Source organism: Molothrus aeneus, chromosome 6, assembly GCF_037042795.1.
Source record: "Molothrus aeneus isolate 106 chromosome 6, BPBGC_Maene_1.0, whole genome shotgun sequence".
Classification (NCBI taxonomy): Eukaryota; Metazoa; Chordata; class Aves; order Passeriformes; family Icteridae; genus Molothrus; species Molothrus aeneus.
In genome coordinates this window covers 47139167-47163493 of record NC_089651.1, presented here as the reverse complement: position 1 = coordinate 47163493, position 24327 = coordinate 47139167, and the positions used below count along the sequence as shown (strand labels likewise).

General features: G+C 43.3%; 1 protein-coding gene across 1 annotated transcript in view; it reads right to left on the bottom strand.

The window, feature by feature from the left end:
* Positions 1–675: 675 nt before the first annotated feature.
* RIN3 (Ras and Rab interactor 3) overlaps positions 676–24327 on the bottom strand; it is a 60926-nt gene continuing 37274 nt past the window's right edge. The window contains exons 5-10 of the mRNA XM_066552189.1: positions 22803–22894; positions 18788–20266; positions 16015–16323; positions 7457–7588; positions 3748–3911; positions 676–1873 (exon numbers count right to left, since the gene is read on the bottom strand). Coding sequence (XP_066408286.1) covers positions 1565–1873; positions 3748–3911; positions 7457–7588; positions 16015–16323; positions 18788–20266; positions 22803–22894 — 2485 coding nt within the window. The 3' untranslated portion in view covers positions 676–1564. The remainder of the gene's footprint in view (positions 1874–3747; positions 3912–7456; positions 7589–16014; positions 16324–18787; positions 20267–22802; positions 22895–24327) is intronic.

Sequence of the window (24327 nt, the reverse complement as noted above, 5' to 3'; positions counted from 1 at the left end):
CATGCTGGCAGATGTACAGCACTGGTTTGCTATCTATGCAGATTTGGCTACAGCTGGGGCATGTAGATACTGACATTTATTTCAAGCCCCGGAGACTGAGAGAGGGACCAGCTTTATGTAATACCCTTTTATCCTTGGAGCTTCAGGAATAAGGCAGAGACCTTGGGCAACTTGGCCCAAGGTGCCCTAAATATCTTATGAATGTTATTGGAGAGAAACAATAGCAAGTCTGAGTAAAAAACCTTTTTGCAATCAGAGCTTTGCTAATCAGCTTTGCTGATTCCAAGCTGGTGGAGCTGCAGTGGAGGTTACTGGCTTCCTGCATGCAGACAACCCAGTATTTTGTGTTTGCAGAGGGAATCTTGCCTGTGTGAAGACACTCAGAAGACACGGACCTGTTTTGCAACTAAGGCTCCTGTTTCCATTATTCAATCCTGAAAAATTGTTTCAAATTCAGTGAAACGCATTTTTGCATTGATTCAATGTATTCTGTGGGAATTTGTTTGTTCAGGGAAATTTAAGTCTGCAATGACTGAATGGCTTAAAGCACACATAGAAAGGAGAATTAGAAAGTTCCACCTGCAACAGCCTGAATTTATTAAAGTAATAACCTGGTGGGAATTACAGCTAGGATAACACTTGTGAAAATGACAGCCATGTAAAAAGGGATTGGTATTTAATTCTAACTCCTTTTGACTTTCAAATTTTAATCTGGTTTGATACACTGGGCAAATTATTAAGTTCTTTACAAAGGCTTATTTTAAAATAATTCCACCATATCACACATTAAAATAAATATACAATTAACCAGACACTAAGAAACAACCAATGTGAATAAAACTGCTGTACATGTAAAACTGATGGTGAAGACTTTGAATCTTTAAGAAAAATACATTGATGAAAATGCCTATGCTACCTGGTTTGAGTGACAGATAGAAGGCAAAAAATATATTCTTAATGAAAGTACAGGGTCATCTTGCACTGTTTGTAATTATGTGGATTTCAAAGGCAAAGACGTTGTTGACAGCAAGACAGAGATGGAGCTCTGCTACAGGTGGCAACCCTATGCCACTGAATACATCAGACAAGACCCAGTTTATTCAAACTGGGCGAACAGATACTATAAAGCACAAACACAGTCTTACCTCCAAACAGATTGAGGTGTGTGCAAGCCTTTCAAAGGCCTTGTGCACAGATGTGATTCACACCTGCCATCGTTTATTATAAAGTAATTGTCCACCTTTTTGCAAGATCTCTGGATTTTCTCTACTGTTCATTTACATTCTGCAGTGTTGGCTGGTTGCAGCTGAGAGGTTCTGAGGCTTGATACTTCAAGTTTTCCAGAGGATGAGTGTTCTCCTGAATGCTCCTTTTACTTCTGCAAATGACCTCTACCGAGAAATGCCGTGTGTTCAGACACCATCTGCCATTAGCCCATCTGCCCTATATTGAAGACCACACTCCAGAGACCTTCCAAGGTCTGCAGGTACCAGAGGATCTCACAAGGTAAATTATCCAGCTCTTCCAGGATGACAGCAAAGACAGAAAAAAAGCAGCATGGCCCTTAGGAAAAGTCTGACTCTTTGACAATTGGAACTGGTGGGGTTTTATGGTCAATTGGTTTATAAATAAAATGGAAATCTTTCTTGGTTTCACTCTTCAGAAGGGAGACTTTGATATGGTGTGGAAGGGCATCTTTGTCCAGCTGCAGCCACTGGTCATCAACATAAACAAAGAGTCCATAGTCCTTGGGATGGGACACTTCAAACTTCTCGGCACACTGCTGGCTCAGCTCTTCAGCTGTGGTATCGCGACGGGAAGCAAGTGTCCTCGATTGACCACTGATTTCCAGAAAGGAGATACAGATGAAATCCTGAAGAGAAACAGGAGGAGAGACCTTGCAGTTAACACAGTAACCTAGGTTTCCCAATGCAATATGGGAAACCTGAAGGAGGAAGAATTCAGTCACAAATCTCTAGCTGCCTAGAGCTCCCAAATATCGTCGTCATTCTCCAATGTCCTAGTTACTCTCTTCTTTCTTCCCTCTGTCAGGCTCTGAATCAGCAAATACTTTAATAAGCACTTTACCAAATAATTAGCACCATAAAGACACTGAAGTTAACACACTTTTTTTCTGATTTTACTGAATATCCTAAGAGAACAATCTGCAATGGTTCATTCGCCCATCTTTTTACAGCTCCTGAAGAAAGGGTTTGCAAAGAAGTGACAGACAAGAAAAACAGACCAGAAATGTCAGAGGTCTGGCCTGAAAACCCCGTTTCCCAGAAATGGAATAGGGCTAGCAGTGTGGTGGCCTTGCAACTTCACAATCACCCAAACAGCATCTTGAAAGTGTGTCCTCTGAACTTCCTTCCATCAGTAAGGAAATAGCAGAAGTTATGCTGAGAAAGCTGATTTACTTGTATCCTGTTTCAGGCAGTAACAACTGTTGTGACAGCTTTCATCTTGCCAAACCCATAAGGAACAGACTCTAGAGAGCTTTTGGTCACAGTGGAAACTGTGTCTTTAATTTGCATCTGTGAACTCCAAAACAAATCCCATTTTGTTCAGAAAATAATGTTCCCTGGCAGAAGGGGAGTTTTCAAATGCATGGACTATGGGCTTCTATTTAAGGAGTATCACTGCAGTGGATTGAGGCAGGCAGAAGGATGGACAGAGCCCTGCTGAACATATCAGCAAGTGGTTTAGCTCTGCCAGAATGGGCTTTCATATCTGATACTACCCATCATTGAAAGGGGTGGAAGATGGCCCTTCAGCTGCTGGAGGTGGTGGGAATCTTCTGGGGAAATGTGTAATTTGCTTGGTACTTCTATGAGCTACTGCTGCCTGAGTAGCACTCAGGGCTGGATGGATATTTGCCATATCTCATACACCATTCCCGGTTTCTGAGATCACCAGGGACTGGTTGGACTGCAATATGGGAAACCTGTTCAACTCCATGCTTTCACATGGACTACCCTTCCCCACAGGAGACTTTTTCCCTGGCTTTCCCCTCGGTATGCACAATTTTCGGTTCTGCACTGTGGAAGCACTACAGAAGGTGAAACATGGCCTTTGCTGCCTCCCTGTGGGTGATAATTTGATCACAGCACATGGGGCTGGCAGGGTATCCTGCCTGCCGGGACCAGTCTCATCATGGCTGGAGGCCCGGAGCACTCATCTGTCCTGGGACATTCTCCCACTGGTGCACAGGGAGATCTTTGCCAGGCCATGCACAGCATGGGCTTCAAACCTGACCCAACCTTGATGGGTTTTTCTGCTGCCAGAAAGATGCTTGACTGACTGGTTCTTGGGATGTCTCAGACCCCCCTACAGTTTTATGCCATCTAGAAGCAGCCCTGCATAGCCTGCTCACATCTCAGTTTAGCCCATGATTTCCACAGGGAAGGGCGATGATTAAGAGGGGCTTCTGAGTCCCCACCACAGCTCCTGCATACAAAGGCTCCTAGCACACCTTCTTTGAGAATTGAACAAAAAAATCACTTTGCAGTTATATTTAAAACTACAAAATTATAGGGGTACTTCAAGATTTCAAAATTTGTTTCATAGGTAGTGTGTATTTCAAATGTGGTGTGGTTTTTAAGATCTGGAAACCTTGCCCCAGATGTACTCTTCTTTTTTAATAGTGATCTCAATTAATTTCACTTAAAAATAATTACCATATTAAAGATTTCTAAGTATGGAGAAAGCAAGCAGGCTTTTCCCCTAGGATATAATGCTAGCTACCTGCACTGAGGAGCGGGAAGCCCGGGCCTTGTTCAGCGTTCTCCGTCGCTCCCAGCGGTGGATGGAGTCCTGAACCTCCACGCTCAGCTGCCGCGTCACGGTGATTTTGTCATAGTTCTTGATATGCTCCAGGACCCCATAGGTGGTGGTTAAATAATAGGAGCCTGCAAAAGGTGAAAGTCTTGTATGAACATCACACCTTCATGGCCTCTGCCCACACGGGGCAGCTGCCTGGCCCTTGCAGGAGGGGTCACTGGTGTCACTCGAGTGAAGGACACCCGGTGACCAGTGTCCTCCAGCCCCTCCTGCACCACATCAGCGCTGCCCCCCAGACTGCTGCGGCTGTAGATGTCCTTGGAGAGAGCACAGGCTGAAAGGAAAGAGCTATAAAAACTGCTTTCACAAACAAGTCCTAGCCACAGATGATTATTCTTTTTGTTGTGTTTGATAGGGCCCATGCAACAGGTCTGTAACTTGGGCTCCTGAGCAGTCCCCACAATACAGGGAAATAGAAATAATAGTAGATTACTGCAGGAGAGGGCCATGTTTGGATTTCAGGGCTCCTGTTGAGGGATGTCTCAGACCTGCAGGAACAAGTCATCCTCTGTTCCCTCCATTCTCTATCGACCACGCAGGCATCCCAGGCGTTCACCTGTAACTCCCGGACTGTTCAGGGCCGCGGGATAAATCTTGGTAACGCAGAGAAACAGGGCAAAGTGGCAAAAGCCTCTTTCCCTCAGAACCCCGTGCGCGGCTGCTGCGGCGCTGCTTGCAGCAGGAAATCAATGACCGACTGCAGCCGCAGGGCGGCAGCTGGGCCCCGCTAACAGCCGGCTGAGCTGCAGGTGAGCCCCGGCAAGGACAGACACGCTGCTCTGCTGGCACGGCAGCCCCGAGGCAGGGCCGATGAAGGGCTGGTTCCCTCAGCTGGGAACGGCAGGCTCGGGCCCGGGCTGTGCAGAGTCAGCCCGCGGAGCTGCAGGACAGCGGCGGGGCCATGCCCTGCTCCGGGCCCGGTGCCTGCAGACGGGGACAGCTGACGGCTGTTTGGGCGGAGTTTCACCCCAAGTGCAGTATTGTAAATTAAAAAGGTGACTCCGACGTTGGTGAGGGAGAGAGAATGATGCATCTGACTCCGTCATCAGAAGGCTAATTAATTACTTTATTATACTTTACTATATACATTTCATCTAAACTGAATCTGCCAGGCGCTCACTCTGCACACACCCTGCTCACACTGCACTGAATCTCGTGACTGTCCACCCACAGTTCCGACACACACACACACACACCTGGCCCTGATAGGCCAAGGAAACAAAACACCATCACTTTGGGTAAACAATCTCCATATTGCATTCTACTTTGGCACAGCACAGGCACAGCAAGTGATAACAATTGTGGTTTCCCTTTCTCTGAGGTTCAGAGAACGTGAAGCTCAGAAATCCTTGGGAAGAACTGTGCCTTGCTTTTCTCTGTGAAGAGAAACGTGGCACCGCAGTGCCTGTAGATGGCCCTCGCACACAGCCCATCCCATCCCATCCCATCCCATCCCATCCCATCCCATCCCATCCCATCCCATCCCATCCCATCCCATCCCATCCCATCCCATCCCATCCCATCCCATCCCATCCCATCCCATCCCATCCCATCCCACCCCATCCCATCCCATCCCATCCCATCCCATCCCATCCCATCCCTCGCAGCCCGTGGGCTCCCCCGGCGCTGCCAAGGGGTGTCAGCCCTGGCGGCTCCAGGGAGGCAAAGACAGCGCTTGATTCAAGAGCAGCATTTTTAGAGCACCATGAAAGTTTTCTTTTGGAGAGGAGAGACCAAGACGCTGCCATTTGACTTCCTGTGCTCTGGTGGATCGATAAGGAGTGTCCCACGGTTTTGAAAGTTTTTGCCCAAACCACTCATTTTTCTTTAATGTCTCCCACAAAGAGGTGCTGAGAATAGACTAAGAAGTCTAAAAGTGCCACTTTTCTCCTCTTAAATATGGTTACTACCCTCCTTTGTCTGTCATTCAAAATTTCTCCTATTCTGCCTGAGTCAGAGGTAGCTGTGATGGGAACAGGGTGTATCCCTTCCCTCAGAACCCTGGGAGAAAGAGCTCTGAGTCCCCCCACAACAGGAATTCATCACAACTTTTTTAAGAATTAAGTTTTTGCCCACTTTCAATTTCTTCATTTCCATCCGATTCTTCCCTACAATCTGTCCTTGTCTTTGCTCCAGCATTCAGCATCACCATTGCTATTAAATTAATTCAAAAGTGTATTTTTAATTTGGAGGCAAAATTGAAGTGATTTTGTATATTGATTTATGCAATTTCACAGGTTTTTTCACTTCTGCTTTACTTTTTTCCCTTTAATTTCTGTACCTGAACACTTTTTGCTATTCAACTTTGAAAGGCCTAACTCAAGTTAACTTCTGCCAGTTCTGCACTTTGCAATCTCACAGCTGTCTTCACTGAGATGTTCTTTTTTGACCCCCATTCCTCATATTTGCAGTTACTCCTACTGTCCTTTCTGATGTGATTATTCAGTCAGCTTGATTTGGAACTCCCTTGCAAAATATTTTCTTTTGACTGGAGTGCACATTTCACAAAGTCTTTGCATCTTTGAGCTAAGAGAACTTCCAGCCAGCTTTGCTTTTGACATCCTGAGCTCCCCAACCCAGATGACTTCAGTAACCAGCCTGGTAGTGTGCCCCTTTGGAATGTAGAACTTGTGTGCAGAGTAGTCACCAAAAGCAGCTTGGTTATGTCCACAAAATACTGTCCTTCAGCTAACATTTTTTTCTGCTAAGGATTCTTTTCAGCAGAAAAACTAGCCTGTGCAGAAACACCTTACTATTGTACTGTATTGCTACTAATCATCCTATTAGTACTTGCCTTTGTCCCACTCTGCACTGTGCTGGGATGACATGTTTAGTTTCAGACTTATTTCCCCATTTAATATAAATAAAATTAGTCTGCTGTTGTTCATCCAGGACTTCTTTCTAGAACCTCAGTACTTAGCAAAGTAAAGTCTAAAATAAACCCTATTTTATTGGTTTAGTGACTACTTGGTGATAAATGATCTGTGTTTCTAATTCAGAGTGTGTAATTGTCACTTGGGATGCATGTGCTTTCCAAGCTATATTTAAGAAACTAGAGGCCCACTGGGGTATTTATCATTTTGATAACAGAGGTCTTTAGTCACTTCCAAACTCAATATTCCTCTCTAACCTAACTTTATTTTCTCTGTCTCGCTATGATGCTCAGTCAGAGAACATTGTCAGAAGGTTCACTCAAATTTAGAAGTAGAGTGACCATGAGAATATAGCCCTCAGGTATAAAAAGCAGTTTAAGAAATGTGCTCTTTTCTCACTGGAATAAATAAAAGTATCTGCACAATTTTTTGCAGCAGCTGTTTAATTTTAGCAAAAACCTTCCAGCTTTTCAGCCTTTGGGCCAAGTAACACAAGATGTCTCTATTTAGGTTGCTAATCCAGCACCTCAGTTATCATTTATGATGAGTCCCTGCCTTTCTAGCTAAAAGGAGTTAAAGTGCTTGGCAATAATTTTAGAGATTCAGATTTGAAAAGATTGGCCAAAGTATTATCCACAAAATCTAGCCAGAGCTTTGCTGCCCCACTTTCACAAACACTGAAGTGAGACAAAGGATGATTTCCAAAGTGAATATCCCATGAGTAAGCACTGTACTCTTACCTTCTCCCAGCTGCAGAGCAGGGTCCATGAGCTCCATCATATACTCCACATTCAGAAGGACTTCAGTCAAGTTGCAGCGGGCCAACACGTACATGAGCACTGGGAGGAAGTCATCTGCACCATAGGGTTTCCCTGAGCAAAGAGAAACACAGCATGGTCCCAATCACACCAAAAAATCATGGTCCCAAACAACAATGTCAGATTCTCACACAGTGAGTCCTTTGCAGACTTCAGTTTACGTTACCTGAAGAGTTACAGCTCAAAAGCACCAGCAAAAATGCTGAAAACAGAAATTTAGGTCACTTAAAAAGTAAGTAAACTTGCTTCAAGCCCAAAATAGGATCTTGAAAATTAACTGGAGAAATATAAACTTAACTTCATTGATGACAAACAACTGGCAATTTTTGAAGAGTGCAAACGCTTCCAGCTTGTCCCTCTGATTTGATACTGACATCAAGAGAGAAGTTCAGGTTTGCAATATTAGTAGGGAAGTTGTCTATATGCATTAGGGGTATTTCTTCTCTTAGACTTACTCTGTGTGTGGTACCAAAAACCAGAAAATAGAATTTGAGATGGTGGTTTTAGGACTGGGGACTTCCGTGTTTATATCCCTTCAGCAGGCAAAACATCACACTACATGATCCTAATTAAAACAGTTGCCCAAGAGCTAGGATCCAAGAGGAATCATCTTTCCAACTATGATGTCTAGCTAGGAAAACAGAAAGATTTTTACATTGGACTTTAACCTAGTTTTTGAAATTGGTGTACAGCAGATGCTCAATATTTCTTGTGCTTAAAACATTCATATCAACTAAGTTAACAAAGTGATCTAACAGACAGTCTATAAGAGCTCTTTGGGATCTCTAAGAACAAAACAAAACATGTTAAGTCACAATTATAAATAATTACTACTTAAGATAGAATCCAAACTGAAGCTTCCTTGCATAAACCACAAAGAACACAAGGATAACTTTTTTCATTTGAAAGATATTTTCACTTTCAACCAACATGTCATAAAGTCATCATGGAAGACCCACAATAGCAAGTTTTTATCCTTCAGAGTTGACCACTCCTCTTAACCTACTCTGCTTTCATTCTGAATGTCTTTCCCCAGACTGTAGGGAGTTTTTTCTCACCTGTGCACTTGGATATGTTGGTTTTATGGACTATGTGTGTCTCACTTGAGAACTGCTTGTCTCAGCTCAAGGAATCGAAGCTAGCCTTGATGTAGTTTTGGTGAAATTATGCTCTAGCCATTTTTGGCCTAGAGCACACATGCTCTTCCATGGTGGGGCATACATTCCTATTTCTCAAATGTTCCCACTGACTTATTTGAAATATTTGCCATGAGTCAGATTTCTTTTTTTGTCATTCATAGCTGACGCAGATTCTCCACTGGCAAAGAAAGATATTCTTCTGAAGCCTCAAATAAACATGAGCTTAGTCCCTGATTTAAAAAAAAAAAAAAAAGTGTGGCTTTGAAATAAACCCAGTAATACATCTAGTGAACAGAGAGCTGATCCATTTAAAACAAACAGTTAGAGAATGAGAGATCATCAGGGCAGTAATTCAGTCTGTTTCTCACAGAGCCCACACATGCCATAACAGACTATATTTATTTAATGAAAGCTGGATTAACGCTTTCAATTCTGATTGCTTTGTTATGGCTGCCTTTAGTTAAAAGACACAGCCTTAGGTCTTCAAAGAAACTATAAATGGACTTCATTGTTCAATTAACATCTGTATGGACATTTTTTGTCTGTTGTTCCCTTGGCTTATGTCTCTGTGAAAGCTTTAGCTCTGTGAAGGGTCTAATTCATTACTGTCATATGCATTACCTTAATGCAAGCATCTTAGTATTACAGCTGTTTAGTATTTTCCAGGGGAAAAAAAGAAGATGACAAAACAGACATGAAAACGTGACAGAAAATCTTCTCAGCAAAAAGTCCTATTCTCCTTTTGCTCCAAGTACACCAGAGACCAACAGAGTTAGTTCTAATTCAGACTAGCATAAAGGAATACAAAATACCAAAGATTTGTTAGGCTCATTTTTCCCTTCATTAAAAACTTCTTATTTGTGATCTAGTAGTTACAGATCAATGGCATGGATAGAATGATTCTAGTTTCCTTAAGGCCAAGGGATTTCCAGTGCAACACCAATAGCAGAATTTCCCTACTACTTCTCTTTCATAACTAATTCATGTCATATCTGATAAGGACATGAAATAAAGTTGCTGCTTCATAATGTCAATTCCTATTCACTGGAAAAAACAAACCCTAGGTTGGTTGTTTGTTGCTTGCTTGGTTGGTTGGTTGCTCAGTTCCTGGCTTTTGACATGTCACCAAAGCAGATCATGAACAGAGAACAGACTGACCAACTAATGCAGAATGGAAACAGCAGCTTGGAACTAAACAATTCCATGTCCCCATTCATCAGCTTCTGGTGTCTACAGAAGTGAAAGTTAGAGGAAAATTCTCAAGAATGCCTACAGAATCTCTCTGTTTCTTTTTTGTTGTCTGAAGTGGTTGTACGTACAATCATGCATAGAGACAATTCTTTTTCATGCTGTTTATCTCATTTCTATAAGCTGATTTAGCTGCTCTGCCCTCCAGTCCTTGCTATAAATTCTTCTCAACTTTAAGACTTCATAGAAATATTATTGGACTCCCAGCTGTTTATATGCCTTAAATATGAAAATCTGATCTACAGATTAATAATAAATGCTGAGCAGGGGTGACTCAGGTCTGACTGAAATAATGGAAAGACCACGTTTTCCATGTGCTGCATGCTCACAACCTGTGTGAATTACTAGACACCACTTTAATCCACCTGTGGCTATATGTCACCCAATTTTAAATACCCACGTCTGTAGCAAAAGCTGAAGTCAGTAGGAGAAGAATGTGTCAACAAGGGAAAAGCAAAACTAATCACCAGTGATCTAGCTCTGACTCCATTTTGTGGTTTTTTGTGTTGCCACAGACCTCCAGTGTGGCCAAGGGCAGGCCAGGCATGGCATATTGCACCTTGTGGGCATCTCTATAGCATCTCTCCACTGACTGCTCATGGAGCCAAGGAGAAGTGCCTGAGGGCAGGGCTCTGATTGTCCCCTGTTCTCCTGGCCCCTCCAGGTACAGGGACTAGCTTTGACACCTACAGCCATCAGTCCAAGCATGTTTCTGAGGTGCTCCATATCTCAGTCCATCCATGGGGAAAACAGGTGCTGTCAGCAACTCAAATATGCCCAGAAACAGGAGTCTACAAAGATAGATGAAATAATGCCTATGGACCAAGATACCTGAGAGGTTGTTTCAGCATTGTGTAACCCCCACGGTTCCTGTGCCAGTGTCCACCTGGGAGCTGCAGCAGAGGTATTCTCTGCAGGCTGCTGCCTTCTCAACTCTACTTTCAAGCTGGGCCAGAGCCAAATTCCTAGACCTGTTTGGCTTGCTCCATCTGTGGTCTCTCACAGAGGAGAATTTTTGCAGCTGACAGAGTTAATCTTGCTCTGACCCTGCCACTGCTCTCAGTGACAGTGAGACTGAGCTTGCCTATTCAAGGTGGTGGTGTCCTACTCCAGATATGACTTGCTTGCTTTATTTCCCCTTCTTCCCTGCAGGGTCAGGAAACATTTATTTCATAAATGTCTCTAAGAAGCTTAAAATAAGCCTTCTCTTCTGCCACAAATTCATCCTATTATGTTTATAGCAAAGCAAGTACAACGTCAGCACTTGAATAGATGAGTATTAATTAAATACATGATTTAAAGCCACTGGAATTCTGCCCAAGCCTCCATAAAGAAATTACAGCCTATTTTAACACATTCATGCATTTATTTTCTCTCTGTGAATATTCTGAAAACCAGCAGACAGGGCTGATGCGCTGCACCTTGCTCTAATATTTTACAAACGCTAGCTTGATATCTAGAAGCAGATCTCCACAAAATATGAATTTTAGCCTCAGTTGGGAAACCTGAGGTGCAGGAACGCTAACTGGGATTTGTTCAAGATCATAAGAAAAGATTGTGACTTTCTTTCCACACACTAGCATTTGCTCTCTCTTTTCTATCCTATACTACTTTCAGCAAGGTTTAATTTGTGATATAGTGAATTAAGTGAGTTAATAGATGTAGACAGTATGAATTCACTTCAAAAATGTGTGGTTTAGAGATCAGAGGAATTCAGCCCCCATGAAAAATTTGAACTGGCTCTTTGATTCAAATGTAGGAATTGTGCTAGATGGCAGAAACCCCAAAATCTCTAGTCCATCAGTCTTTGTTAAAAGTAACTTAAATACTAATATCCTCTTCCAAAAGATACCAAAGTAAACCTGTTATGTATAGCTTCATTTTCCTTCTCAGAAGTGAGATATGATAATAAGCAGTGTAATGGGATTGCTCTGACAGCTTTAGGAGCTTTTGGCATGGGCTCTTCACTGGCTGCTGAAGTACTGGGGTCCAGCTTCCTTTCTACAAGCTCAGCTATCCCACTAAAGACTCAGCTTTGCTTTTGCCAACTGCAGAGCCTTAAAGGAGTACATCAGGGCAGCTAATATCTGGCTGCTCAGCTCTGTAGGGGTGACAAACTTCGTTCTAAAAGCTAAGGAAGAGAAATATTCCAATGCAATATATGTCCTATCTATCATCTTTTTCCAAAAGCAGACTATGTGCATTATCCATGTAAAACCATGCAATAGAAATTATTAAATCAGATGTTTTGGTCACCTAGCCAATTCCATAACCAGTACAAACTATAGTTTTGAACTATATAGTCCAGCTGCCTGTGCAGTTCAAAGATAGTCCAAACATGAATCTTCATAATCTTAGGTAGTTCACAAGTTAGAAATGTTGCAGTAAGAAAATTTTATCTCCATTCTTCTTCAATCTTATTTGAAAGCAGTCTGCCCATCTTTCAAACTTCCAGCCTAAACTTAGAGCTTTTCCATCCCTGATCTTCCTCACTCATGGGCTGACCAAATTTGGCCTGTCTGTCTCACAGACTGGCACCATAAACCAATGCCCATTGCTGCTTTGTTTTTCCATCATCACTCTTCCACAGTGGCAGCTCCCAGGCAGCACAAGGCTGGGTGACACTGGCACACCACTGCTAGTACACACCACATGTATTGCAGATTTGCATTGTTTCTCACTTTACAGGTGTCACTTGTGTTTTTTGATGAAAAGCAGAGATTCTCATTCTACCCATATCACACAATATACATTTAATCTTTTTCCTGAGTAAAGGTATTTCTGAAAAACACATAATAAGTATTTTTTCTATATAACATTACTGTGTTTCTACATAAATTGGCTATGTGCCCAGCTGTCCCTGTGCATATTGCAGCATGCCTTCCAAATGCAAGAGCTCCATGATTCCTGCCTCTTACTTTTTCTAGTGCTAAAAAAAAAAGCCAGCCATTTTGTGGAGCGTGGGTTTCCAAACTCTATTTTTTAAAATGCATTTTATTCTTTCTAACCATTTCTAGTATTTTTAGCAGGCAGGTGACATAATTTCAGATTGTCGGTTTTATTCTTGGGGGCATATGTTTCAGTCATTTAAGTTTGCGTAGAAGTTGGAAAAGCTCAGTGAGATACCTCAATACTTTGCCTTTGATGAGGATTCACTTACTAATATCACTGCCTACATAGTACATATGATTATCTGAACCAGGGCCCCTTAATTTTTTTGGTAGCCAGTAATGAATTAATCAGTATTGTCACTGGAGTTTGCCTTGAGTCATCTTGCTCTAAAGCAGAAGCCTATATGCAGCCAGATGAATCATCTGGACTCCAAGGACTGACTCCACATTCTGTGTGAAGGGAAGCTGGGCATGATACCCCTCTGTGGCCACCTACAGCAAGATGTAGCCAGAGACTGGTCCTGCTTCAACTCTATCATGAAGCTGTACTCTTGAGAGAAAGGTGTATGACTAAGATGGAAGTTGTCTTCCTGGTTCCTAGTGATGAATCACTTCCATAAGCTGATTGCCTTCATCTAGAGGAAGAAATGCTAGTTTAAACCAGTCTAGGGTCTGACCCATTCAATTCTTAGCTTTAAGTATCAGGGATTTCAACCACAGCCAATTTATCAGGCAGATTTTGTCATGTAATATGAATTGTAATCAAACCAAATACATCCTCCTTTCTTAAAATGTCTCGGTATATGTGGAGTCGGTCAAGGCAGAGTTTAAAGTTTCATGACTCTTTCAGCAGGGCAAATATGGGCACCACCACAGGTACAGATGTTCCTAAGTATGCCTGTCCTTAGTTTTAAAGGAAACTTGGTACCTCTTGGGACATCCTGGCCAAACCTGGAGTTCTGTCGATGGGTCTCAAAATGTTAAAAAACTTGTATTTTCATATGAGTCTGAAAAGGTGCTTGATTAGGTGGTGTTGGCATTTTGCTTTGAGAAGTAAAACCATATTCTTAGGGCAGCTCATCCTGTGGCCAGCCTAAAGTGAATAAAACCTGGTCTGACCTGACAAATTGCAAATTAAGTCAAACACAAGGAGTTTCCATGTTATTGAACAGGTAATGTTTCTGACAGAGGTAGACTGATTTTGGGAATGATTTGTTTTGTGTTTCACCTGCTCTGATCTTGGAAAAGGAGGGACCTTTCTAATTGAGCAGTTAGGAAAAGGAGTGAAAAGGAGAAGAAGTTATTGCACAGGAAGCTGAGCATGGCCTCTGCTCTTCCTGTGTGAAGAACACTGTGCTGCCTCGTGGCTGGCTAAAAGCAAAAGGGCCCCTGTGCTGTTGCTCTCGAGATGGGCAGAGAGCAGGAGAATTCCCACCAGCTGAAATCTGCTCTGAGGACCCCACAGCATGCTCTTCTGCATGCCACCAGCTGGAATTTCCTGTCATAAAAATATTTCAGGTTGCTGAAATATTTCAGGTTCCAGTCCTTGCCACTGGAAAATAAAAGTGATCTGGGTCCAGTTCATTCTGTGGAAGAGATTTCACACATTTTGCTTCTAAGTCTACAGGGCATTTCACTCAATTACTCTCCAAGTCTGCTGTTTTCCAGGAGTTAGATACAGCATTCTTCTCCCCTTAGCTTCTTTTTCAGGTCTGAATTCATTGGGGTACATTTCCATAATTCCAGGCCAGTTTTCTTCTGGCCAAGCCCTGATATGCATAACTGATCATGCATAATGGAGAGGGAACTCGATATAAGGGAGAGGGAACTGGATGCCCAGGGGTGAAATCAGCTTCCAGCCTACACCCTACTGAGCAGTACTCAGGATGAGAAAACAGCTGAACTGGCTGAAATGCATTGCTCTGGTCAGCATAGCAAACCACAGTGAAACCATCTAATTTCATGAATGTCAATATTTTAATAATGTTGGGGTTTTGTAATTATTTCCCTGTCTCCTCATTTCTGTTACAGAAAGTGACCCAACAGTATTTCCTTTAACAGAGAAATTCCAGCCCTGATCTAACTAAGGTGTGATGTGTATATAACACCAGCATCAGAAGGAGACCATGTGGGTTTTAGTGAGGCTTGCAAGTCCTTGACCTAAACCAAATTTACTCTCAAACTTCACACAACTGTTTTAACAAGTTACAGCAAATTCCCCTGCATGTGTCCAAATCTCATAATACCTGAAGACAGTAAGAGGTCCTTTCCACCCTCTAGCTAAGGCTCAGCCCTGGGGTGGTTTCTTGCTCTGCTGTTAATGTGTCTAGACTGGTCACTGAACCTTGCTGCTTACTATCCAAGAGATCACCTTGAGGTGAGGCTCAGCAGGGACATAACAATCCCTGTATGAATGCTCCAAGGCTGTTGGCAGTACAAAATAAAGCAGAACAGCAAAAAGCACCTCTGGTGACTGTGATTTCTTGAACAACCACAGGTTATTGCACGTTAAAAACTGGCTTCTCTCCAGATTCAGGCATGGCTGGTCATCAGCTCGCAGTATACAAAAAAAGCTCTTAAACTGGCAAGGCAAATTGCTGGAGGAAGGGACTTGCTGGTCTATCTGCAAAGATGCATCCTGTCTGCAGGCCAAGGGTTTATTTTCTGCATTAGTGGTTGGCCTGAGGCCCATGTTGTGTTTATACTCAGAGCACATACTGCCTCACACAAAAGAAGTGGCTTTTAGAATTTACTGGAGCATCAGGAATTAGTAACAAACTACTAACACTCTGCATCTCCTCCTCAGTTTAGGCAAAACTCTGTTAAGGCCAAACCAAGAGACTTTTACCAGAGACCCATTCCTAGAATTTACCATTACTCTGCAGCAAGCTGGGACAGAGCCCTGGGGATATTTGGAGAGCTGTGTGAAGACCTGTGCAAAAAAGAATATCATCCTTTTAGGTAACCAGTTTTTGGAGTTACAGAGCTTAAAGTTATCCAGGTAACACACCAGTTATTAGTGCAGAGAACTTCACTAACCCTTTCATTCTGAACACAACCTGTGGACATCTGATACCAAACACATCAACCACCACTGCTACCTCCAATGTGAATATTGCCATGACAGCTGTATCATAAATGCTGTTCCTTTGATACAGGAGAAAGACCCATGGTAGATACCATTGCAGCAGGAGTCCTGTACCTGGATTTCCCTGAGCCATGGAGTCATAGATGAGTTTGCAGGTCTTCAGCAAGATGGCAATTTTCTTTTCTGGAGAGTAGGTCTTGTGCATGGTTGTGAACTTGTGAAGGATCTTTTCCAGCACAGCAGTTTCAGGCACACTGGTTGTCACACCCAGGTCAGTGGTAGTTGTGTTTTGTATCACAAGTTGGTTCTCTTTCAGCTGCTGTAAAGATCCATCTTTGCTGTGTATTTCTTTTAAGGAAGAATTAATGGCTTCCTTTAAAGGTTTCAGGACACATTTGTACAAAGCTGTCTCAGCAATCACTTCTGCACAGAGAAGGGAGAACACAAAAGCATGTAATAAATAAGCAATACAGTAGTACAGGTGCAAGTAAAAGTCCTAACGAAGCATGTGGTTGGTTATTCAAACACTACTACATAGCTGTGAGAAGGGAACAGAAATCACATCCCAGAAAGTAAACATTTCATTACCAACACTATCCAGAAGTCCTAGATGGGCTTGAGATGAACATCAGTGTGTGGTCTCTGTCACTGGAGCAGTAGGAGACCTCCTGCTACCAGCAGTCCCTGCTCTCTTTGCCTGACTCCTGGCTGACCAGCATGGCATTGCCAGGCACAGGAAAGCCAACTCTGGGGAAAGAAGAGGAATCTCACCTAACTGTGAGATTCACAGCCCTGCCCTTACAGTTGCCCAGATGCAATTCATCTCATGTCCCTTCTGACCTCTCCTTCTGCCTTGTTTGAGATATTCACTTTGGGATGAAATTAATTGCACCCTCAAAGCACCCCTTTCTTTCCTCAAAGCAGCTGCACCCACCAGCTCAGAGACAGGAACCAATATCAGGTCAGAAGTTAATCATTGTTACTGCTCAAGGGACTCTAAATTACTGATCCTTTAAGATACCTCTTATGCCATGTGTGGAGGAGGAAATAATATGAGTGGGTTGAGAATTTGCTTAATGTTTGGCTGAAGATGAAAGGGAGCATAAGAGACTGTGAGGAAGCCTGTTGTCTGACTCCTAGATACCAGAGGCATAGCTAGAGGGACTGCAAGAGATTCTCTTGTTGCACTGAGGCAAAAAGGTCATTGGCCAAAGAGTTCATCTGCTCAGGCAGTGAAGAATGAACCAGAGGGCAGTAATATTTATGTATTCAAAATGAAATTATTTTAAAGAATCCAAAGAACCAATCAGCCTGAAGCAGGGCAAATTCAAGTGGTAAATCCTCCAGTGGGAATCCTTGTTCTCCACAGAAGAAGACAGTCCTGTCAAGGTTGACTGGGCTACATCATCCCGTTAAGGAACTGCCAGTGAATAGGGTTAGATACAGGGTCAAAACCAGGCATGTCTGTGGGAACGTGATGGGATATTTGCACACCTACAGCTCTACCAAGCAGAACGAGGGCACTTCTTTCCTCCCCCTTTCCACTTTCACTAATCAAGATTCAAGACAGACTTCTCTGTGCTGCCCCCACACTCCCCACCTTGAAGAAGGAGGTAATTGGGACAAAGATTGAAGGTGTTACACAAGATGCATGAGAAGTGAAACTGCAGGTTCCCTCTCTATGCTATGGCAGGGGCTGGCTGCAGGTCTGTTCTGCTGGGAACCTGCAGGATCATGTGAAGCCTTTGCTGGGGGAGAAGGAAATCAGCAGAGCCTGCTGAGACTGACAGTGGACAGCCTTTTACTCCTGGCTCACCACTTAGCTGAGTCCCACCTAATACTGGAGTTGCAGGATCCCCGGGAATCCCTGGTCACTCCTGTGGTTCACGCCATATTCTGGGTCTTCCAGCTCCCAGCTTGTTCTAAACCAACTTATCCAGAAATAGCTCTGCATTGGTTCTCAGGTCCTCAAGAAACAGTTTTAAGCTTTCAAAGGAGCATGTGTGCACGTGCATGCACACTTTTTCTGGCTGTACAGCTTTCACTGGGATGAAAAGTCCTACAGTCCTTTTTATATTCCCTCATGGATGTACATTAAACAGACCAGTCCAGTCCTTAGCAAGGAGAGAAGTAGCACATTATTCCCCCACAGGATATGAATGAGAGGCAATGAAACACCTGTAAACTGTTAAAAATAATACTTTTTTTCTCCCCAAAGGCAAATTATACCTATGGCAAAGAGGTGAACCACAGGAGTGGTTCATTCATTTTAGAGCTGGCAATAGTCTTGCAACAGACATTTCTTCTGTACCTCTGAGCTCTGAAGAGCACAAAGCAGAATCAAGTGATTCCTCCAACCTGCTACTCAAAATCATCCTAGTCTTGTCCCTCTCTGTGAGACAGTGATCGACCTCTAAAGTGTATGCCACATGCAGGGAGTTCTCCATCCTTGTAGCAAAGCAGTGGACGTGAAAGGCCATGGGAATGCAGCTGTGAAGGGGAAAGTTTGCCTTTTGTGTTTCCAGTGAATTCGGCTCTGTGTGCAAACCTATACACACACACACACACACACATATATATATAAAACATACATGTATGTCTCTCATACACACAAACACATCTCTTTTGCTTAAACTCTTCCCTTTATAAATTCATAAAGGCATAAAGGGATTCCCATTCATAAAGGGATTTTTCCCCTCATTGGTCTCCAGGTTTTTGAGCTGTTTCTCCAAGTGCTGGCAACCACAGAGCAGACTTCAATTTATGCTGCTTGAGTTTTAGGGGATGGTTTATAATTCTGTAAAGCAGAGCCTATGTCTGCATAATTCTTTCTCCCTCCTCACCTTCCCAAACCATGCCCAAGGATGAATAAACCACAGTTACCTACCTAACTGTTCCTCAGTGTAGGAGGCTGGGTCTACCAGGGATTTCAGCTCAGTGCTCTGCACTAAGTAACTCTTCAGCTGAGTCATCATCAGCCGAATCTCCTGTAGCATCTCTGTGCTGGAGTTCTGCTTTGCCATCATCTCCAAACTGTACACTCTGTAGTCCCGCACCAGGTTGCCAAAGTAGGACTCCTTGTCCTGTGCCAGCTCCACTATCTTCTTCTGCAGCTTCCTGTCACTAGACAAAAAGACTGTGAAGACGTTGGACAGGTTCACCAAGGACAGCCTGTTTTTGGCCTTGGCCAAGATCACAGAGCGTGTCTTTTTACCAGATGAACTACTCAGCATCTCCAGGTCATCCTCTGTGCTGCTGGTGGAGTAGGAGTCTGGCTCAGATGTTGATGCTTGAGCCACGGTGCTGCCTCCCAGGTCCTCCAGGGACAAGTGTGACCCTTCCAGTTCAGCTGAGCTGGCAGATTTGTGGCCATGTACCGGTTCAGTCTTGGTGTGTGTGCAAGTGGCACCACCCGTCCCTGCGGCTGGGCTGCCCTTGCACACAGCCTGCCCTGCTGCCACCGCCGTCTGTCCCGCTGTACTTTGCTTCTGCTGGCAGGAGCTGGGCGTCCTTGGTACCTGGGAAATTCTCTTCCTTCTCGGTGGTGGGATAGGAGGTGACTTTCCTTTCTCAGTGGCATTGCTTTGTATCTTAGGCATGTCCTCCTTCTTCTCTGCAGGTTCAAGCTTTGTCTCCTGAAACTGTGATACAGCCTTTTTGGGAATCTCCCCAGGTATCTCTACAGCCTTTTTGCACAGCAGTGTTTTATCTCTGCTCTCTGCACTTGTATCTTGGTTTCCTTCTGTCCCTTCCCCTTTCAGCATTTCACAATTTTCAGGGTTACCCACAGAGCTCTCCTCTGAGGTCCTCTCACTTGGCCGCCTCCGCGGGGGAGCGGAGGGCTGGGAGCCCTTCCTGAGGCTCCCTGCCAAGGGTGCACTGGCCGAGCAGCTCTGCTTCCTTTCTTCTTTATCATCACCACCCTCCGTTTTCATTTCCTCGAAACTCTTTCCTAGTGGCTTAATAAGTAGCTTGTTTTCTTCACAGGCAGTCATGGGGTCCTGTGGGAGCTTCAGGGAAGGTTTCTGAATGAGCCCATGAGAGGGTGGAGGGGGAGGAGGACGTCGAGGAGACCTCCTTTCAGTAAGCATGGTGGCAGGGGGGAGTTCAGTGCTCCCAGAGTGGCCTTTGGGAGAAGATACATCTGGAGGACAAGGATTACTGTACTCTTCTATAAATATAGGATTCACAAACCACAGCCTGTCATTTCCTATTGACAGCTCAATTTCACATGAGCAGTGGTTTGTGCCACTTGCAAAACACTGGGTAGGTCTTAAACTGTCTGCATGGGCAGTGCTGAAAGCAGAGTCTTTTGCAGGGTGGGATAAGTCCTGTCTCCTGTGGTTTAAGCAGGAATCCCAGAAATCTGTCACCAAAAAAAAGAAAAAAGAAAAACTAAAAAAAAAATCTCAGAGAATTTTAGCTGCTAATGATACGTAGAAAATATACTTATTTTTAAAAGAAATGGTACGCAAATTTCAATGTTGAACTTTCTGCACAAAGCAGTGTGAAGAAAGAATGAAACTGTTTTATGCATATAAAATTCCTCAAGCCAGGGGATGAGCTCAGAAGCTTCACCAGAATTCTCTCCCCTGTCAATTTTAGGACACTTACCTAGTAAAAGTTGTTAATGTTGTTCAGCATTTTCAGTACGAGCAGGAAGGTGCAAGTAACAAATACAAATGACTGTGAGTAGGGATGTATGCTCGTTCAGTGATCAGTGCCCTCCAAATGCAAATAGCTGTGCATACCCGAGGAGAGGATGTGAAGACCCCAGGCAAGCTGTGTCTGCCTCTTGCTCACAACTGGTACTGGCTGGGGAACCATTTTCCTTACTCTCTCCAGCTGTACTCGGTATCAGCAAATGCAGGACAGAGGAAGTTGTTTTAAGGCAGAATATAACGCTGTGAAGTCTCATGGACTGAGGAAATGGTGAGTAAACCAATCTACAGAGGGGAAGTTGATAATTTTTCTCAGTAGTGGTCAGGTTAAGGCACTGTGATGAAAATGCAAAGCTGAAAGGAGCAGATCATATGGTTCTACCAAGTAACACAGCTGCTTCAGAGCAGGCATTTCCCAGCACAGCCACACTGTCTCACACTGCAGAGAAGGCTGTTTGATCATCTCTCATTGCTGTCCTGGATCTTCCCTTATCTTGCACTCTGGGAGGGATAATTAAGCAGTTCTTGGAGTCTTTGGCATGTCTGTGATGGTATGTGCTCTTTGTGCAGTGCAATTATGCTAATTCTCCTCCTAAAAGAACTTCTGTACCACTGAGGTCAGGACTAGAGGGCCTGCAGTATGTCCTCTATGATAACATACAGAACAGCCAGATCCTTTGTGGAACACCTCAGCTTGCAGATAGACATCTTACTTCTATCCCTTTGAAACACATAGTACTTTGAAATAAATACAAAGCAACATATGAGAATTTCAGACAATGCTTTGTTTCCTTTGGAAGTGCCACTTTGGGTAGCACTTAATAGTTTGTGTTCCCATTTGTATCCACAAAATTTTGTTCCAGGAAGCAATAAACAGCATCTGTCAGTATCTGAGCCTGTCTGACTCCACTAAGACAGCCTGGCACTTCAGGAAGTTAGCATCATTTCCCAGAAAGACTGCACACAACAGCAGGTTTTCTTCTGTTGTCAGAAACTTGACTGGTATGAAATACACCATGACAAATAAATTTCCAAGCCTCACTACTTTTATGACCACCAGTACAGGAGAAAAGGAAAAAGACTACAAGCAATATTGTTTGGTGCTTGTGATTTAACTAATCTCTTCTTTCAGAAGTTGCTGGAAACTGTTGCCTGAATCAAGATAGCCTCTGCTGGCTGAAATTAGACTGAAGGTTGCAGATTCATGATACACTTCCTGCATTTTAATCCAAATTTTTGGACTTATAAAAAATTAAGTGTAAGATAACCAGTGCAACTTGTTATCTCAAGTTGTAAAGTACCTTTTAATCAGCAATAAGTGCTGGCTGGACATGTCTATAAAAGGATGTTTTGACAAATTGGAACATACTCAAAATAGAGGATGCTGAAAATGTTAGAGGCAAATCTGTTGGTGATATTCAACAAAGCTGCCTGAACTGAAACCAGTGGGGTTTTCCCATGCCTTCTGGGAGGAAGAAAACCCAAAAATAGTGAGATTGCTCTAATAAATATCTCTAAATGAGCTAACTCTTCCATTTTCTTCGTTGTTTTGCTCTTTTCAACACCTGAAGGAAAACTGAAAAACCAAGGAGCATGAAAGTGGCTTACTGAAGTAGCTGTCTCAAGTGGAGTGTGTTAAATGAAAAGGAATAGAAAGGAGAGCTCCTTTAGTTCACAGAATTGCTTTTCCTATCTGTGACTTTATACATCTCATCTAAAATTTGCTTGTTTGATGCTGTCCCTAAAAATAATGTTCCTTTTGCATGTGATTTGTGTGAGGTGCGAGAACATGTTGGGATGATACAAATTTCTCTACCAACTAGAAATCCTGCAGGAGCAAGCAGAAATATAAAAACTCAAAAATATCACACTTTCATCAGCATTGCCCCCACACATCAGAAGGAGAAGCTGCAAAGGTGTTTTCCATATAACTCAGATATGAGCCACTTCCAAAGTGCAGAATTACCCCGAGAGGCTGTGCTGCACTTCAGCTCACCCAGACTGTAGGGACCAACCCTGGACAGAGATCCAGGTGGAGGTTTATGGCCAAAGGGGCAAGTGCCCTTTTTGTTAGCATTCTGCTATGAACATAAAGATCATAAACATCTTCCTCTGGCATTCAGACCCCTTTAGCTATTCCAAAGACAACAGTTCATCTATCTTCCAGTTGCATTATGTCTCTGCAAGGCACTATTGTTCTCACAAGTCCAAGTGAAAATCTGACTGCTTTGAGGGACTTACCTATCCCCAGACTAGAGATAATTTCAAGGTCTTGAAAGCTACTGGCTTCTAATATTGCTTGTGGCAGCTTCAGGGTAAAGGGCAGCAAATCCCTGTAAAAACAAACACAATGAAAAAACAGCAGAAGGACAAACCCCACAGTTGTTAGGAACTCCAGACTTCAGCTGATTTTAGTGATTGGATTGACTCACAATTTCATCCGTGTTCTGTGGCTGGTAAGGAATTATGGACATTGTGCCAGACTGGGCTGCTCTGATTTCACAAAAGATCACCAGCTTCTGTGGTGATGCTTCATGCCATAGCACTGACTTAATCCCTGTGGCTTGGCTCTGTTCTCTGAAAAGAGCAGGAATGCCTCTCACCTCAGGGAAGGCCACAAGGGTTGAAATATCTTCCCATTAAAAGTGAGGTGCTACAAATTGTAATTATTTTTATTGGAAAAGCCAATCTTTTTCATGTGGAAAGGGTTTGAAGCCCCTTTTCTTTCTGTTTACCCCTCTCTCACTACTCTGCTTCCTCTTTTAAAAATCTCTGTAAGTGTAAGGCATGGACACACAGCAAGGCACAGAGGGACTGGGAAAGGAAAGCCCCAGCTGGGGAAGGGTCACCCCTGGGTGAAGGGACAGACAGGGAGGAAGTGCTGCATGACACTGAGGAAACACATATCTCTCTCTAACCCTCTACTCTCAGACTTCTGAGTATACTTGGTTTCTGGAAAGATGCTGTACTTCTACTGAAAATAAAGATAGAGTTTCTCAGAGGATGTTGGCTGGGTTTCACTGAAACACACCCTAAGTCTCAAGCAATTTAACAGAGCCCTTGGTCTGCCAGTGAACTGTTCAGGTTTGCCTCCTGCCCAGTGACAATTTGCTAACCCTGTTCTTGCCTCAATTCCCATTTTAAAAGGACTAGAAAAGCCAGTCCCTAAATGATAGCAAGGAATGGTGCAGGATCATCTTACACATGAAAAGTTTTACAAAATGTTCTTCATGGTACAAGGAATCGTTATAGAAAGAACTGGCCTTGTGAGTAGGAGGTCTCTGCTAAAACAAGTGCACACCCAAAAAAGCACACGACTCAGACCTATCTGCTGACAGATGAATGCAGGGGGCCCATTTCTGACCTTTTTAACAGATGCATACCTTACTGATGTTTTGGGTTCCCCATGCTCTGTGCACTGCTGAGCACTCTGTTGTCACACTCACATAAACTGATGTGATCTCTCACCTATTACTTTTTCATGGCAGATACGAGGTTTAGAAGATGAAGAGGGTCCATGTACTTTCTGCTTTCTTTGTTATTTTATATGCACGAAATTTCCATTAATTTTCTTTAAAAAAAACCAACTTATTAAGATCAGGAAATATTAGGACATTGCCCCAGTAGAAAAATATCTGGTTTTATTAATGGGGCAGCAGCTTGCAGACCAGCCACTAAGTCATCTGTTATGTAGAGGCAGGTAATATATCCAGACCAAAAGTTTTTTTGAGAAGAGCTTGTCAGTCCTGAAAAGCTGTTTCCAGGT